This window comes from Trachemys scripta, chromosome 1, assembly GCF_013100865.1.
Source record: "Trachemys scripta elegans isolate TJP31775 chromosome 1, CAS_Tse_1.0, whole genome shotgun sequence".
Taxonomy (NCBI): Eukaryota; Metazoa; Chordata; order Testudines; family Emydidae; genus Trachemys; species Trachemys scripta.
In genome coordinates, this window is record NC_048298.1 from 183,896,778 (window position 1) to 183,913,882 (window position 17,105).

The 17,105-nt window shown below is 40.5% G+C and overlaps 1 protein-coding gene across 3 annotated transcripts in view; it reads right to left on the minus strand.

Moving 5' to 3' along the window:
* TIAM1 (TIAM Rac1 associated GEF 1) overlaps positions 1-17,105 on the minus strand; it is a 263,548-nt gene that overhangs the window by 68,079 nt on the left and 178,364 nt on the right. For all 3 annotated transcript variants that reach the window (XM_034793594.1, XM_034793574.1, XM_034793584.1), the window contains 5 exons: positions 16,398-16,845; positions 11,877-12,049; positions 5,107-5,331; positions 3,774-3,959; positions 422-568 (listed from right to left, as the gene is read on the minus strand). In XM_034793594.1, the coding sequence (XP_034649485.1) occupies positions 422-568; positions 3,774-3,959; positions 5,107-5,331; positions 11,877-12,049; positions 16,398-16,845 (1,179 nt within the window). The remainder of the gene's footprint in view (positions 1-421; positions 569-3,773; positions 3,960-5,106; positions 5,332-11,876; positions 12,050-16,397; positions 16,846-17,105) is intronic.

The following is a 17,105-nucleotide window of genomic DNA, read 5'->3' on the forward strand; positions in this document are numbered from 1 at the left end:
TTAAAGAAAAATTAATTTCCTATTTTTTTCCTATTACAAAAAATGCAGCTGTAAACAGATGTTCTGCTGCTGCCTCACTAACCTAAACTTGCAGAAAACAGTCTCCAGACAAAGGACAGCCCATTCATCTCAAAAAAGGTATGGGCCTAAAACCTCACTCGGGACCATTTAAACATGAGCTGTTATATAGTTATCTGTAATTACAATGACTCATTTTGAAGAGAATATTAAGTGTGATGACTACACAACCATGAAGGATTAAACAGGAGAGATTAAGGCTGGGTATGCAATGCACATTAAAAGTGCTCGGCGTAACCAACACTTCTTTCCCTGAGCTGGGGCTATTTTTCAAAGTGTCTTCTGCATGGTAATAAAATAAGCCTTGAAAATAACAATGAAGCTTAATGTTCTATCTACCTACCTGGTTAATGCTTGGCCTCCCTTGTTTTTTCTTTGAGGTAGTATCCAGTCCCCAAAGAGAAGAAAACCTGCTTCTCCGTTTGCTGGCGGATCTGGACATGGCCTGTGTTCTTCTTCTTACTCCGGCCTCCCCAGTGCGAGCTGCCACCTGCCAGTGCCGTAAGGTTTTAAAATTAAAGGCTGCAGCATCCCAGTATACCATTGCTTACAGGCTTTGACAGTGAAGTCAAGTGGGCAAATGGTAAATACTGGAGCAACCAATGTGTATTCGCAACAGGAACGTTGATGACTCCAGATCAGCTATTTGCCTCCCACTGTAACATAACTCATTCCTTCCAACATTACATACACAAAAAGACAGTATCTAATGGTTTTGGGTGTCCAGTTTGAGTTATTTTAAAGAGTCCTGGTTTGTAAAGAGCGAGAGCTCAGCACTTTCTGAAAATCAGGCCCCTTTATAATGTTTCAGGATTGGCACCCAAAAAGGGAGGTACCCAAAATCACTAGTCACTTTTGAAGAGCTTCGTCTGTGTCTTTATTCCTTCATGTAAAGTGGACTGTGCTCACCTAAACAGATTCATGATTTCTAGCAGGCCAAATGTCAGGCATTTAAATACAAGTATTTCCTTAAAGGTGAATAATGTGTTTAAAAACAAGAAAAGGGAAGATGAAGAACTAAGTACATTTTACTGTCCTGAATTCCTCCTATAGCCAGAGTAAGAGAGGCCTTCAGGGCACATTTCTTTCCCCGCCACTTCTTCATTTCTACCTCCCTCTCAGGAAGCTTTAGATCTGCTGTAATGCCCCAGAATGCATCATTCGGTGACATCACAGTTCCCCATGGAATACAGCTCTAGAGGCTCAGGAAGTGACAGTTTATTATTCTATAGCACAGTTTTGCAGATTTTATCTATCTATCTATAGAGAGAGAGTACAGATTGTTACATTAGATATAGTATTTCCCCATGAAATCTGTGCTATATAACAAAATAACCCACCCTACCTAATCCCCTAAAATGCAGCCCATACTCCGATAGGGCTCCAGTGGTACCTGTGATTATACAGAATGATGTAATCTGGGGCACTGCAGTTGTGCAAGAGCAACTCAGCACAATCCTGTGGGAGCTGAAATGAAGTTTCAAGTTAGATAAGTGTCGATTGCCTGGATATTTGAAAACAATGACCCATAACAATCTATTTAGCTAAAACCTATTTGCCTTTACATGACATGGTAATTGGGAAGGTTTCCCAACCCGGGAATCCCTCCTGGGAAAAAATGGATCATCGGTCAGAAGCAAAGCTTCTTCGCAAGCTTCTTGGGTGTTCCTTCTAATATGCAGGACACCCAAGCACTTCTTTTGTGAAAGAAGGAGTGGTAAGAAGTATGGCAAGTATGACTTGGGGAAAAAAGTGAAAAGGACACACCCGCCTTGCAACCCTGGAGGTGAATTTCCTGAAACCTACTTTTAAGAGAGTCCCACACACGAAACTAACAATATCTGACTGTCATTTGGCACACAGTCATGGGTAGAACAAAGAAACCTAGGCAGCTTTGTGATAAGACGCTGAGAGACTGGTTTTGGTACTGTAAGCATGAATACGGTATGAGAACTGGCATAACAGAATACTGGGTTGGGCATCCAGAGAACAGATATACTGAGAGTAATCATGTTTGTCATCTGGAAAGTGGACAAGTAAGGGAAAAACAGAAGTTGAACTGCCGTTGCAGGTTTCTAGCTTCATAAAGGCAAACCTTGTGAATATTTACTTAGTTTATCTATGGTATCTGTCTTGTATCGGAAAGACCTAACAAGACCTCTGCCTAACATAGTACAGAACAACCAACCTAACCATGACTTCTGAACCTGTCTACTTAGACCATTTCTATAACACTACTGAAGTCAATAGCCCTATGCTAATTTACACAAGCTCTCCTAAGAGAGGATGAGTGTGCTGTCAGTCTAGTTTGTTATATTATGCTCATCACCATAATAACTCAGTACCCTCAATGTGAGTTCAGGGTGCCCCATATCTTACACAATTCAACTCTATATTTGAATCATAGCAATGTAACTGTACCATTGATGCATTATTAAGGGAAGAACTTTTCTTTTCCAAGACAACATACTTGGGGCTATAGAGAAAGCAACATGAGAAGGCAGATTTAGCTAAATTCCATGCAATGCAATAAAATTCATCACCGAAAAGCTAGAGGCAAAAGAAAATGAGCACAAATGTAAATGAAGACCCGCTTCTTTAAAAATATAAATTCACCAGCAATTATCAGGATGATGATGCTAATCTTTTTATATAAAAGAATAAAACCGCCTCTGACTGAATTACAGCTCTGTATTCACAATTGAAGGGTACAGCTGACATCTACAAGACAACAGCAGAGCTCAGCTATTTCTGTAAAGCTCCAGGAACGCAAGCCTAAACTACAGGCATGCCATTTAAATTCATAACAAAAAGCAACAGTGTGCAGTACATTTTTATGTGTTTTAAAGAGCTGTATTGTTATGGTATTTAAATTTAAACCATTTTAACACAGCTGAAGGCTTGTTTGCCAAATGGGAAAGAGTACAGGAGAGGTTTTACACTTTCTGCTGGAGCATCAGGTGCTGATCGCTACTGGAGACAGGATACTGGACTAGATGGGCCAATAATCTTATTCACTCTGTGGGAAAGTTGGTCTTGCCATACTGGGTATGATCCAACACATACTGAGTCAATTTAAAGACTCCTATTGACTTCACTGGGGTTTAGATCAGGCCCTATGAGTTCACAGGCATTGGAGAGGGGCCCAAGCTGCAAAGTTCACAGCCAGAGCTAAATCTTCTCAAATTTCAAAATTGGTCACATCCAGGCTTTTGGTTCAGCCCACTGGAGAGATGGGGACCAGCTGCAAAGTTTGGATCCAGACGGTCTCAAAGTTTGGAACAGGGATTTTGGATCTGGGTCATCTTTAACACCCGCAGTACCACCATGTCTGTAAGGAAGTTCTTGGGCCCCGTTATGGTTTTGGTAACAGTCAGCAGTGTGTTTATAATGACGATATGTATAAAGTATATCTGGCATGAATATTATACATGTATAAAAGGTGTGGTTCTCCTAAGGTTAAAAAGAACAAACTTGATACCAAATCTCCTTCAAGACAATCACTTCAGAGTATCAATTTTTTAAATTAGATCAAAGACATGTACCCATCCCAAAATGCAGAAATCCCTGCATGTTGAAGTAAGAATTTACCCCACAGACATCAATGACAGCTTTTGTTGATTTAATCTCTTTGTGAAACCACCAAGCGATTTATAGTTTACCAGTGCTGACCTCTGGCTTCAGCTGAAACTCACCAGTGCATGAAAAGAAGATACTGAAAAGATTCCAAGACGGCCCATTGCAACTTTAGTTGGACGACTTGCGAAAGCAAGTAGCCTTTTTGGGTTTGGCAGCTCCCCTCCTTGGAGGCTAGCTAAATAACAACGATACCGAAATAGGTCCATTTGGAACTGTTCAAGATTCTGTTCCCAAACAAAGATCTGTAAAAAGTGTGGATTGGGGAGTGGTATGGAAGAGAAAAAGAACACAGTAGTAAATATCTTTTAAAAAAATACTACTAGAAAATCACATTAATTAAATTTTCTATCAACATTGATTGCATTTCAAAGGAGGGAAAAGAAACAAAAATGATTCAAAGTTTTTTAATTGGATGAATAACAAATATTTTTATGTTCATCGTAGAAATCGTCTCCCAAGGCAACTGCTACTTTGATTCAGTGCTAATTAACAGTATTAAAATTCCATTTTTCATTTTCTTTGTTTCCCAGAATTCTCTTCTGAATAGCTCCTAAGAGGCAGATTTTATACATCAAGGACAATAGAGATATGAGAAGACCAAAAAAACCAACAAGATTCCACAAATAGAGTCCTGGCTCTTCATCATCATCAGTGATAGTTTAAGAATCAATGAAGCGCGGTGTTATATTTGAAAAAGAAGTGAGGTACACTGGAGATAATTAAACTTATCAGTGGAAGAGCCCTATAATCAGCCTGTGTGAGGACTCATTTAAGTAATTAAAATTGCTGGTACAAAATATTTTTCAGAGTGCTAAAAAACCAGCAAGATAAGGGGACAGAAAAACTGCTCTGTCCTCTGGTTGTGGATTTAAAGCCTTTGAAAAGAATCATTTGAACAGCAAGATAAGCATCCCCTCCCCCCTCTCACCTCTTCTCAAAGGTTTTTGCGGGGTGGGAAATCTCCTTAACTCAGCACATTAAAGACCCAGAAGCCCCCTCCTTCTATGGGTAGAATTCCAAACACATTTGGCAGCCTGGGTTAAGAGTGCTGCTGTTTAATGAAGCGGGGTCCATATGTTAGTTTCCTAAAATAAGGTGCCATTGTGACAGCAGGAGAGACATCTGCTCTAGGATTTCTGTTTCTCAAATGCAGCTAAGTTGCCCACTTTAAGTTGGAAGTACAAGCAACAGAGGAGTCATGATGGCAATGCTAGCTATAAAGTTGATAAGAGAAAACACAGAATTGAGGCAGTTTCTGAGTTCCATACTTAGGTAGGCTGAGTACAGAAGAATAAATGTGTTCAATATTTAAGCCTCTAACAGCAGCAGCATTTATAAGTCTCTCAGATATTTAACATTAATCTGTTTCAGATATACAAGAAAGATTACCTGATCAAGTATGGTCTTTTTCTTCTTGGAGTCCGTTACTGAGGACAGCTGCATTTCACCCATTTTCTTCATTTTCTCATCCATATCTATCTTCTGTTCCAGCTTTTTTATTTCAGTTTTCAACAGTTTGACCGTGTCCTCTTTGTGATGTTGTCTTGCTACCGCAGTGGCACAAGCAGAATGGACTGCAGTGATCCAATTCTCTAGTTCGGTCTGGCTAGAGGTCTGAAGAGACGGAAAGGAAAAAAAAGTCAGGATCTTCTTAAAATTGATTAGAGATTAACAAATGCAATTCTCAGGAGATTCCTCTTCCCTTGATCTCAAGAACCAAAGCCTTAAATCCACTTATAACAGAAGAAATAAAAAACTGTCATTCTATACTGCATATGAAACAGGCCATTTTTAGCTCAGCACCCTGAATTCAGTATTTAGACATATATCTATGCCTAGCAGCTGTAGCATATTTGCTAGCAAGGGCTTAAAAATGACTTTCCTTGGCCTTCATAATGCTACAATAATTTGAAATAATAAAATGAAATTTTTTAGACTGCAAATTCCTTGAGGCAGACAACGTCTGTCCTAACAGCGTGGCGCACATGGTTGGCATGCAACAATTAATAATAAATCAATGAAATAATACGTGGCCATAGTATCAGCTTATAGCTTAATACAAGAGCAAAGTATAGCTGCTTCCAAATGAAGGTCTCAAAGCCCTCTGTAGTCATTAATGGATTCAATCCTCACAAACACCCCTGGGAAGTAGGTAAGTACTATTATCAGTATATTACAGATGGGAATGAGGACATATAGTAGTTATCATACTATATCAAAGAGCGAGTAATGAAGGAGCTGGGAATATTAAAAAGATCACCATAACACCAATCCTGTGCTTTAACCACTGAACAATTCACCCTTCTTATAATAAGGGGCCTGAGCATGAATGAGAATCAGGCTCTTCCATATTTACTGCTGCTAACAGCATCCCCTGATCTTTCACCAGAATATTTAGTAGAGATGCCAGCAAGCTGAAAATAAAACGTCAAATGGTACCACTGTACTTTTGTTAATAGATGAGCATGTTTCCTCTCACCATTCTCTCTTTTCAGTTTTCTGTTGGTTTTATTATGAAGTATTCTGGTAAATCATTAGAATTGTAAGTTTCACACACAAACAATAAAAGCTAGAGAGATCCATTTTACATGCCCATACTTCCCCTCCTGCTTATTATTTTCTGGTCCATTTTCTTTTTTATTTATCAGATGCATGTTTTATTGGACTTGCTACTATTCTAATCTGGAAAACATGTCACCATATATCAGAGGTTCTCCAACTGGGGATCGAGACCCCTCAGGGGGTCGTGAAGTTATTATATGGTAGGTCGTGAGCTGTCAGCCTCAACCTCAAGCCCTGCTTTGCATCCAGCATTTATAATGTTGTTGAATATATAAAAAAGTGTTTTTAATTTATAAGGGGGGGGGTCAGACTCAGAGGCTTGCTATGTGAAAGGGGTCAGCAGTACAAAGGTTTGAGAACCACTGCCATATATCTTCCCCTACACAGAGGGAAGAGAGAGACAAGGTAGGTGAGGTAATATCTTTTTATTGAACCAGCATCTTTTGGTGGAAGGGACACACTTTTGAGCTTCAGGTCTGGAGAAAGTAACCAGAGCATGTGAACTAATTATGAGGTTGGACAGATCATTAAGCACAAGGGGTTCACACATGCTGTAGGAGACCACTTAAAATGAAGTGGGCAATTAAGGGTTAGTAGGGAGTTGGGTGTGTTACAAATTGTTGTAATGAGTCATGAAACCAGTGTCTCTGTTAAGCCCATGGTTTTTAGTGTCTAGCAGAGTTAAGAATTTAAGTTCCCAGGCTTGTCTTTTGAAGGTGTTGTGCATATTTCCTTTGAGGATGATAATTGAGAGGTCAGATATGAAATGATTGCTTTGTGAAAAGTGTTTTTTGTCTTCTGTCATTTTTCTGTCATTCAAGAGCATAGTGATTGTCTGGTCTCACTCACATAGTTGTTGTTGGAGCATTTGATGCACTGCATATGTTGTGATAGGCATGTGTAGCCAAGGATCTTGAAAGGTATGTTGGGGATATTGATCGCCATAACAGTGGAGAGATATCTGCAGGTTTTGCATCTGTTGTTCTGGCAGATCTGGTGCCACTTTGAATTGTTGTGTCCTGTTCTGTGGGGAGTTTGCTTTTCATGATGAGCTTAGTGAGGCTGGGGTTTGTTTGAAGGCCAGAAGAGGGGGTTCGGGAAATATTTCTTTCAGGATCTGCTCCCCATCAAGTATGAGTTGTAACTGCTTGATGATACCCCCTATGGGTTCCAAGGTGGGGTGGTAGGGAAAACTAGGGGTGTGGGGTTAGTGGGGTGGGGGAGGGGTGTTTCTCCCCTGTATTCTTCCAGGGTATTTGGGTGGCTCTCTCCCTTCCACCACCAGAAGTTGGTCCAATAAAAGATATTATCTCATCCACTTTGTAGCTCTCATATCCTTGGACAAACATGGCTACAACGACACTGCAAACATATCTGGAGGGATGTCAACCTAAAGAGGCCATGAAGAAGAATGATCTTGACTTAAGGCACTGGACTGGTACTCAGGGGAGTTGGGTTCAGTTCCCAGTTCTGGTATGGATTTTCTGCATAACCTTGGGGAAGTTACTTAAGGCCTAACCAAAGGCTCCCACTGATTTCCTTGGGCTTTGAATCAGGCCCTTTGTCACTCTTTGTCTCAATTCCTCATATGAATAATGGAGATAATATTTCCCCACCTCACAAGGTGTTGCAGGGATAAATGTATTACTGTATGTGAAACACTCAGATATTATGGTGATGTGAGCTATTTAAAATCCTTGTTTTCCCCTCTCATGTCGGCAGCTAAGATTGCAGCATTTCCCAGACTTTGGAAAGCTAAACTCACCTTCAGGAACATGAAGGTAACTATACCCACCTTTGAATCCAATCTGTATTGTTAAAGGCCTACTCTTCTTATTCCACATAATTTCTATACACACCCTGCTGATCCCTTGCACTTGCCTCTCTCAAACTGTGCATGTATGGGGGTAGTTGGAGGAGGGGGGAATGCTGGACTAGTATACGTGACAGGGGTGCAGTTTCATGGAAGTCCAGCATTCTGATTTGAGATTTTTTTTTACAGCTAAAGAAAATATTTCATGTACTCCTTTTCCATCCTTACAAAATAAAAAGTAAAAAGCCCTAACCCCCTTACTAAGCCCTCACTAATTTACAGCATATAGTGAAACAAAGTTTTATAGTCAACAATATGTTGTAAGAGATTCAATAGACTTTCTTTGCATGTCAACCTTTAACAGTAATCACATGAGTATTTGTCTTGTGGCTAAAGGACCTGCGAATAGCAGACCACCTTGTTCTAATTAAGCCTACTTATCCATAAATATCACCACCACCATCTGTTTTCTTCAGTCACCAGCAATGAGGAGTAAGAAGACTGCCTCTTCCTACTCCACCAGAGGTTATCATTATTTGCTAAGGACCTGATCCAATTTTCATCGATGTCAATGAAAAGATTCCCAAGGAGGCCCAGTTCAGGAAAGCAATTAGGTACACGCAGAATCCCCTTTTACTTCTATGGGACTCAAAGGTGTGCTTAAGGTTAAGCATATGCTTACATACTAACCTGAACAGGGTTAGTTTCCTGAGTTCCCAGGAGCTGGATCAGGCCCATATTGACAGAATTAACATTATATCTCTTTCTTTGTTCTCTATTGATACCATAGAAATTGTACTGTATTTCCATGTTAAATCTAAACAAGCTCACAGCAATCTAATCAGCTCTCATTCACTGAGGAATTCACTAGAATTTGCCACCAATCCTGGTGATGAGTAGAACCTAACTTGGCGAGCAATGCTACTGAAATAATCAAACGGTCTGTGGAGTAAAGACTGCTAGTTGAGAGTTAGGATGGCAGCAGCTAGCCCTTATTGTATAAAACCCTTCTTTGTACAGATGATGGAGAAAAAATCATTAAAATAAGACAGATTGTTTTGTTGTGTGATCAAATATATGGTAATCTACAGCACAATAATAATTGTAAAATGTCTTATTTCTCTTTTAAAATAGTATTTTTATATCAGATTAACTTCTTGTTAGGGGTTTTTTGTTTTGTTTTGTTTGGGAGGAGGGGGCGACTGTTTTTTGTTAAGCACTTTAACTCTTTTTTTGGACATGGAACAGGCTATTAAGCACGCAGACCAAGAGGATTGCTCTGCCTCCAGCGGAAAGGAAAAACCTTGTAAACAAGCTGCATGTATCTCAAATGTATGTGGTGTTGCAAGATACACTGAACTTCTGGCAAATGCATGTGACATCCACATGTAATGGATTTGTGTAGGCATGATAGGAACTGACTGAACAGGGAATTATAATGTAGGAGATGTCTGATGTCTCTGGACACAATGCAGTGAGAAAAGTTGTTACAAAAGGTATAATATTAAACTGTGGCTTTATGTTTCCTCTAAGCCTACAGTCTCCATTGGACAGAAATAATCTACTACTGTTCCCTGGTATTTTTTTTTAAACTAACTAGTATAACATTTTGTATTGTATGAATCTATGTGTACGTATTATTAGTAGCTAAGAAACACTGTTGAACAGCAGTGTACATGCTCCAGCAATTCTGTGTCCATAAGATTAAGCCCTGGGGCTACAATCACTTACAAATTATTTCCACAATTATGGCTGATTCCCCATCCCTTTCCCCAAATCCACCCCTGCATTTTCTTCTAATTCTCTTCCTTTAGAGTTACATGGGTTCCACTATGTAGAAGACCTTCCTCCAAAAAAAGGGGGGGCGGTTCATAAGTCACAAGAAAACAATAATTTACTTTGAAAAGGTTCTCTTTTGCTCTTTCCCACATTAAGTTACATAAAAATCTAGTCATGACATTATGACACAGAGCTTTTAACGAATAAGACCTTGAGTTGCCACAAAAGAAATGTATTGAATGTGACCTTTTCTGTATTTAGCCTCTACTGGCATTAATTTTACAAGAAGGGAGGTTTTCCAAAAGAAATGCAAATGAAAGATTTTATACTCATGTAAATAGATCTGACGGTGGTGGTGCTTCACAGCTTATTTAATTCATGCTGAGGCCACATGCTACTGTATTTGCCCCCTGGATGGAAGCACACCAAGATGACAAAAAACACCTCCTAAGAGAAAGGCATTGGGGAGTGGTGGAGGAAGCAGCGAAGAAAATCAAATATTAGTTATGGAAAAATATACTGGGGTTTCAGCAATGTAAATGAGGGTAGAATTTAGCCTTTTGTGTGTATAAATATCATGGGCCAAGATTATCAACAGCATAGCCACACTGAAGTCAATAGACCTATGACAATTTACAGCAATTGAGGATCGGGCCCCATGTTTATAAAAGCTGGGCATACTTTTGAGAGGTTTGCTTTTAAAGGTTTATTAAGAAATGTTGGGGAGAATCATTCTGCAAGAGTGGACCGGAATATAAAAATATAGTAAAATCCAGACATTTTTTCCATTTGATCAAAGATTTACATTCCCAAATTGTCACTAGACAAAACAAAATTCACTGATTGAGAAAATCTGCAACAAATAGCTAGGCTTATAAAGTGATAAGGGTGTAGCTGGGAAATGACTGCTCAATGCAGGCTGATCATTCCATTTGGTAAAAAAAAGAATGTCAGATCATAGCTAACAGGAGTTTTTGGTGTGAAAGGAATGCTGGATTGGACCCCAAAAAACCGATCAGAGTAACAAAGACAGTTGGAAGGTAGAGCTATTTTTTAATCAGATCAGCATCTGGCCATTGTATAGTTTTAGGTTTTCTTTAAGCTGCTAATAAACTATAAATTGTAAATAAAGCAGAAAAGTAGCTGATTTTAATATCTAAAATCTGCAAGACATTTAGAACCATAGTATGCACTGACCTAGGAAAGTGAAATGTTCAGTGGAGTCTGTTGTGAGTGGTGTGGGATTCCGCACTGTGAACTGTAATGAAAAGAACCTGTGGACCTCCAAATATTTCCTGCTAATTCACACAACTCATGCTCATGTACATTTCTCAGGTCTTTCTGTAAGGTCCCATCTTCAATTGCATATTTACTGTGACGGGGGGTTGTGTTTTAGCCATGGGCATAGTTTGGCGGGTTGCAACACCCCCCAAAACGCAAGCCTGGGGCAGGTGCAGAATTTGCCACTTACCCCTCCCCTGCAAACGCATGGCCCCATTGGCCTAACTGGAGCTGCCCTCCCAAATATAGAAGTCAAACTACATGTGGTAGTGCTATGATGTTAGCCCTTCTGGGGCAGTATATACTGTAGTTTGGTCTTGCCTGTGGAGGTGGGAGCAAACCGTGTTATAACCATAGCACTAAGTTGTATTAAAGTTCTGGCTTTCATAGGGTTGCAAAACCACTTGCTAACGTTACCGGTTGACTTTAAATCTATCTACACAAGCAGAGAGCACAGCGAGTTATAAAATAGTAGACTTGGGACTGTACAAGGGACTTGAATTTGGTGTCAAGCCCCCTCAGGGTTGTTTTCTCTACATAATGAATGAATGCTACTGAGCAGGAACTCCATCCTTTCTACTCGCCTAGAGCAAAGTCCTGACCCCACTGAAGTCAATGGGAATTTTGCCATGGATTTCAATGGGGTCAGAATTTCACCCTGGTTTGCAAGATGAACAAAAAGGTTAAAAAGAACAACTCTGTATAACTCAAGTACAGAACAAACCTGAAAGAGAAATGCATCCCCAAGGGAATTACTGAGGCAGAAAACAAAGTCTTTCTTTGGGTGCTCGGGCACTGCTTGCACTATACTGTTTTCCACCCAGACAGCGTGCTTTGGGATGCTGTTGTGGTCTATTCCAGATCTGCCATCACTCTCGTAGAAGAATAATGTACATCCTAGGAAAAACACGAGAAAGGCATTAGCAAGCAGCATATTTAAATACCATAAAACCACATCTATTCAATGCTTTGTTGCAGAAGAATGTAGCCCTAATCCTCTGAGTCCTCCAAAAATGAAAATTAAATCAATATATACTTGGGCAGCTATAGCAATGCCTTTTTATGGATTTTCCACACAGGGTACGTCCAGACTACCCGCCGAATCGGCGGGTAGTAATCAATCTATTGGGGATTGATAAATCGCGTCTCATCTAGACACGATATATCGATTCCCGAACGCACTCCCGTCGATTCTGGAACTCCACCAGGGAGAGCGGCGGTAGCGGAGTCAACAGGGGAGCCGCAGCCATCAATCCCACGCCGTAAGGACCCGAGGTAAGTTGAAATAAGATATGTCGACTTCAGCTACGCTATTCCCGTAGCTGAAGTTGCATATCTTACATCGACCCCCATCCCCCACCCCTAGTGTAGACCAGCCAACAGACTACTTAAAATCTATTGGTCTGGTAAGAGACATCTGAAGGAAGTTTTTCAGTATGTACCACCCAGTTCCCAGTATCACTGATGGCAGTCCTAAAGGTAAATCTCTTTACCATCTACTGACAGTGTACTCCTCTGCGTTTGGAAACATGGGCGAAATGCTTAAAAGTGCCTTTCTACCTATATTTGCTCCCAACCATACTTTATTGCAATAGTGTTCGCACCTTTGGTACAAACTCACACGCCTTTTTTTGTTTTTTTAAAAACACTGTATTAACCATTTAATTTTATGCCCTATTTCTCTTTCCAGAACCTGCCCTCATTTCTGCTTTCATTCAGGACAATTAAGAGCTTCTGTCAGGCACAGCAGTGGCCTGTGAACTGACAAGCATTGTCCCAGGAAACCTAAGCGGGAACAGTCTCCTCTCTCCGCCCAGCAAGCAACCAGCTTGAGAAAAAAGAGTGGCAGGAGACACAGAAAGAACCAATGCAAATCTGCTGATGAGCAAGGGTGGTGTGTATGAGCCTTTCTGAAGGAAAGAGATAGTGGAAGCAGGAATTTGCATCTGGATAGGCCTCGCGCTACACTGGTAGGACCTGACTCCTCGAATCATCAAAAGCCAGCAATACTGGTAGAATGAATTTAGTGAATATAGCTACCCATTAACTGCAGTGACACTAAGGGATACGCTTAGACCACTGCTATGAGAGATCATTTCATCAATATACTCTTTTTTCTTCCACCCTCAAATGTGAAGGTGCTGGAGAACAGCCTTGGAGACGTGGATTGTTCACAGAAGCAATATGTCACAGGCCAAAGGATGTGAGAGGATACTTCATTCGCCAGGGCCCATTCATCTCTTGGCCTCTGAGATTACAAGCGACGGTGCCTCTCTACCCTGCCCGCTCAGCCCCGATAGTGCACAGTGCCGGGGCATGCCGTGGGATGTCCATATTCTAACATTGTTTGGGTTTTTATTGTTGGTGTTGGGGGGTTGTTGGGTTATTTTGTCTGTACCATGGATGGGAAAATACAGGTACAGATGGAAGCTGTGAACACAATTCTTTAAGGCGGCTCTGTAACCATGTTGCCCTATCAGTGTGACAAAAATTAAAAACCCCAATATGTCAGAAGGTGGACTCCCTTCAGAATGCCAGACTACTGTGAGCTAGCACAATTAGCCTTATAGAGTAGATAGGCCCTCAGGGAAACCATTGTCCTGCTTAAACTGTCTCGCAACTACTAGTTACTATGGTTCCTTGAAGGTAGAGATCAAGGTTTTTTTAATGACTGAAACCCGATGAATAAGTGAAAAAATAGATTGGACTGAGTTATTCCCACTGAAAAAAAATTAATGAACAAAAACAAAAAAACCTTTGTTCCCCTGCAATGTTTTAGCTATTGATCAATGTGTTATCAACATGGGGGGGGGGGAATCCCTGTGCATTTTAGGTGAAGACAGACTATAATTTAGAGGCTTCATGCAAAAAATCTTTACAATTTTCAGGCAAAATATAGTTAGTCTGTAACTCTAGGATCTCTGCAATTTCTGCTACTATTCAATATTATATAAACATTTTAATTTAATAATGAAATCTCTAGCTTTTTCTGTTGAAAATAGTGGTCAGAATGGAAACTGATGCACGGTTACCCCTTTAACCCAACATTGGAGAAAACTATTTGCAGCCAAACACTAGCAGCTGTTAACTTCAAAGCTTAGTTTAAATGCGACGTTATTAAGTCACAGCAATCTAAGACACAAACATTTGACTTGAGACAAGGCACTTTAAAGTAACATTGCATTTATGCTCATCCTTCCCCTTTTCCCCCCCTCCCAGATGGCTCTTTGTTTACCAATTCTTCACAGCCAGCCTTTCCTGTCACACTGCCTCAGCTAGAAGGAGATTAGGGGTTCTCTCTGCTCCCTCAGCCGTGGAATTTCTCTTCTTTTATTTCCCCAATCTCTGTAACAATTGCAATGAAGGGCTGGCACTCACAATTTGTTTTTAAATTGCTGCTACAAACACTGGTACATGCCACCTGGCAAGCGTTGTGGAGTCAGAACCTATTCTTCATCTCTGGAACTCAGCAGGTACCTTTCCAATGGCTAATCTCTAAGGGACAGTCAACATAAAAAAGCAAAACTATGTCAGGGAACCTAGTTACAATATGGTTTTCCCCTTGACCTGGTTAAAACATGGTTCCATTTTGTACACAAGACTTGGTCATGCAAAAACCTTTGGTAGTCCTATCTACATTATGAAATAGAGCTGTGTTGTTACCAGTCCCCTGACAATTCTACTCGTAGTGTACACAGACTCTTACAGAGCTGGGAAATGGATGACTGAGTCCAAATATGAGCTTGGTTTCTCCACTTCGCTGTTTAAGATGATTGCGCAGAGATTCTCAGAAGGCTATTTACAGATCCAATTTTAACCTACTGTGCCTGTTTCTTTACTATTGTTATTATTTATTTGTATTATAGTAGTACCTAGAGGCCCCACCTGAGATCACCACCCCATAGTACTAGGTGCTGTACAAACACACAGTGAGAGAGAGCCCCTGCCCCGAAGAGCTTACAATCTGGTCAGGACAGACAAAAGGTAGCAGGAGAAGAAGGTCACAGAGGTCTTTCCAAAGGTCACAAAGCAGGTGTGTGAACCAGAAATAGAACCAAAGTCTGATGAGTCCCAGTCCAGTGCCCCATCCATTAGGCCACACTGCTGCTCCTGTTCATACTATTCAAGGCCTTGTCCATACTACGAGCTAAAATTGTACTACAATTATTTATAGTCTCACAGTATGCAGAACCCTCAATCAGGATCGGCACCCCATTGTGCTAGGCACTGTACAAACATACACAAAGACACAGTCCTTGCCCCAAAGAGCTTACCACTGAATGACAGCTGTCACACGGTGGGTACTAGCACAGTTCTAGCACCAATTCTATGATCACAGCAGACAAGGATTTCATTTATAACACTTTTATAAACATGCTTTTCAGAGAAATGTGCATGCTGGTCAGGGAAGCCATGTTAGATCCAATAGTTGCTAGCATGATTTTAAGCATAGTATAGACTCTGCCTTAGAAGCAGCACAGCAAATTAATTTTGACAAAAGCACATACCGCAATTGTGAGTGAGTGGCCATTAAAAAAATTCCCAAAGAAAATCAAGAACATTCTCTGATACTTCCCTACTAATTTTGCAATTTTTTCCAGCGGCTTTGGTAAGAGTGCTACTGGCATTGATTTTTCTTTCATCATTTCTATTTTAAACAAGCATAAAAGAAGCATTCATATTACCATTTGGTAGACGTGCCTTGTCTATTAAATGTGTAATCAGAGATTTCACTCAATTTAATAAAATCACTAGAAACGACATGGCTTACGCGTTGTAATGATGCTCACTCTGTAATATGGGAGCACCCCGTTAAACATAGATCTGATGTTTATATTCCTGTATAATGTCTCTTTAAACAAAAGCTCACTGTTGTAATGATTATTGTTTTGATTCCAATAGTTATATGGCAAGGGTCTGTAAACTTGTTAATACCACATAAATAAATAAATAGTTTTTTTTTAAAAAGGCAGCATTCAGCTACTTGTTTTGGATAGAAAACACAAAGAATTATACCTTAAAGCCCCAATTTTGCAGTTAGCTCTATGTGGGCACAGAGGCATGCCCAAGTGGTGCTCACTGAGGGATCAGAGCTGAACTTTGCATGTTGATAAAAACATTTAAAAATTAAATCAGATCAAGGCCTCTAGATTTTGATGCTATAGGCCAAATTCTGTGCTAATTTACATCCTCGATGACCCTTTGATATCTATGTAAATTATTAATGACAGTCTATCTGATATACCTTTTAAGGAAACCCAATAGTGTTTCCATTTCCTGCGTGTAGCCGACTCCACTTTCTTATTCTTTTTGTGCACCAGAAAATTTTTCACTGCAAGAGCCCCAGCTTTCCGTACAGTGCCCTGGCCAGCTGTAAGGAGAATGTCAGACTGCCCTGGAGAACTCAAGGTACCACTGCTTTGCTCATCACTCAGGGTTGAACCAGCTTCTTCCAAGTTCTCGCTGTTGGTGGTGCTCATTTCCAGCTCCCTTCGGAAGTTCTCATACACTCCCTGACGGACCCCATCTCCTGTAGAGCTGCTGCCGCTGTCGCTGCCAATGAAAGCTCGACTAGCCGTTGGAGAATAGCTAGAGTTTGTAGCATTTGAACGTCTGGAGAGGAGGTCTGTATCGGTGGTTGCGCCCTCGATTCCACTGTCAGCAAATTCACTCCCTTCACCTGCATTCACATCCTGGTTAAAAAAAAGGAAACAACATCATATGAAGGTAGCTGATATACTATCCTACCCTGGCATTCTGAAGAGGCTAAAAGAGCCTGAAGTTTCCCTGATTGTATCAAATTTCTTCACATTCCTTCTTTGCTTGACATTGGAGCTTCCTTAAATCTGCGAAGACAAGTGGCTGGAAGAATAGGTATTCTAGCAGGGCTTCCGGCAACAATTTAGGAAAGACCATACAGTTTTAGTATGTGCCCCACCACCATAGTAAGTTG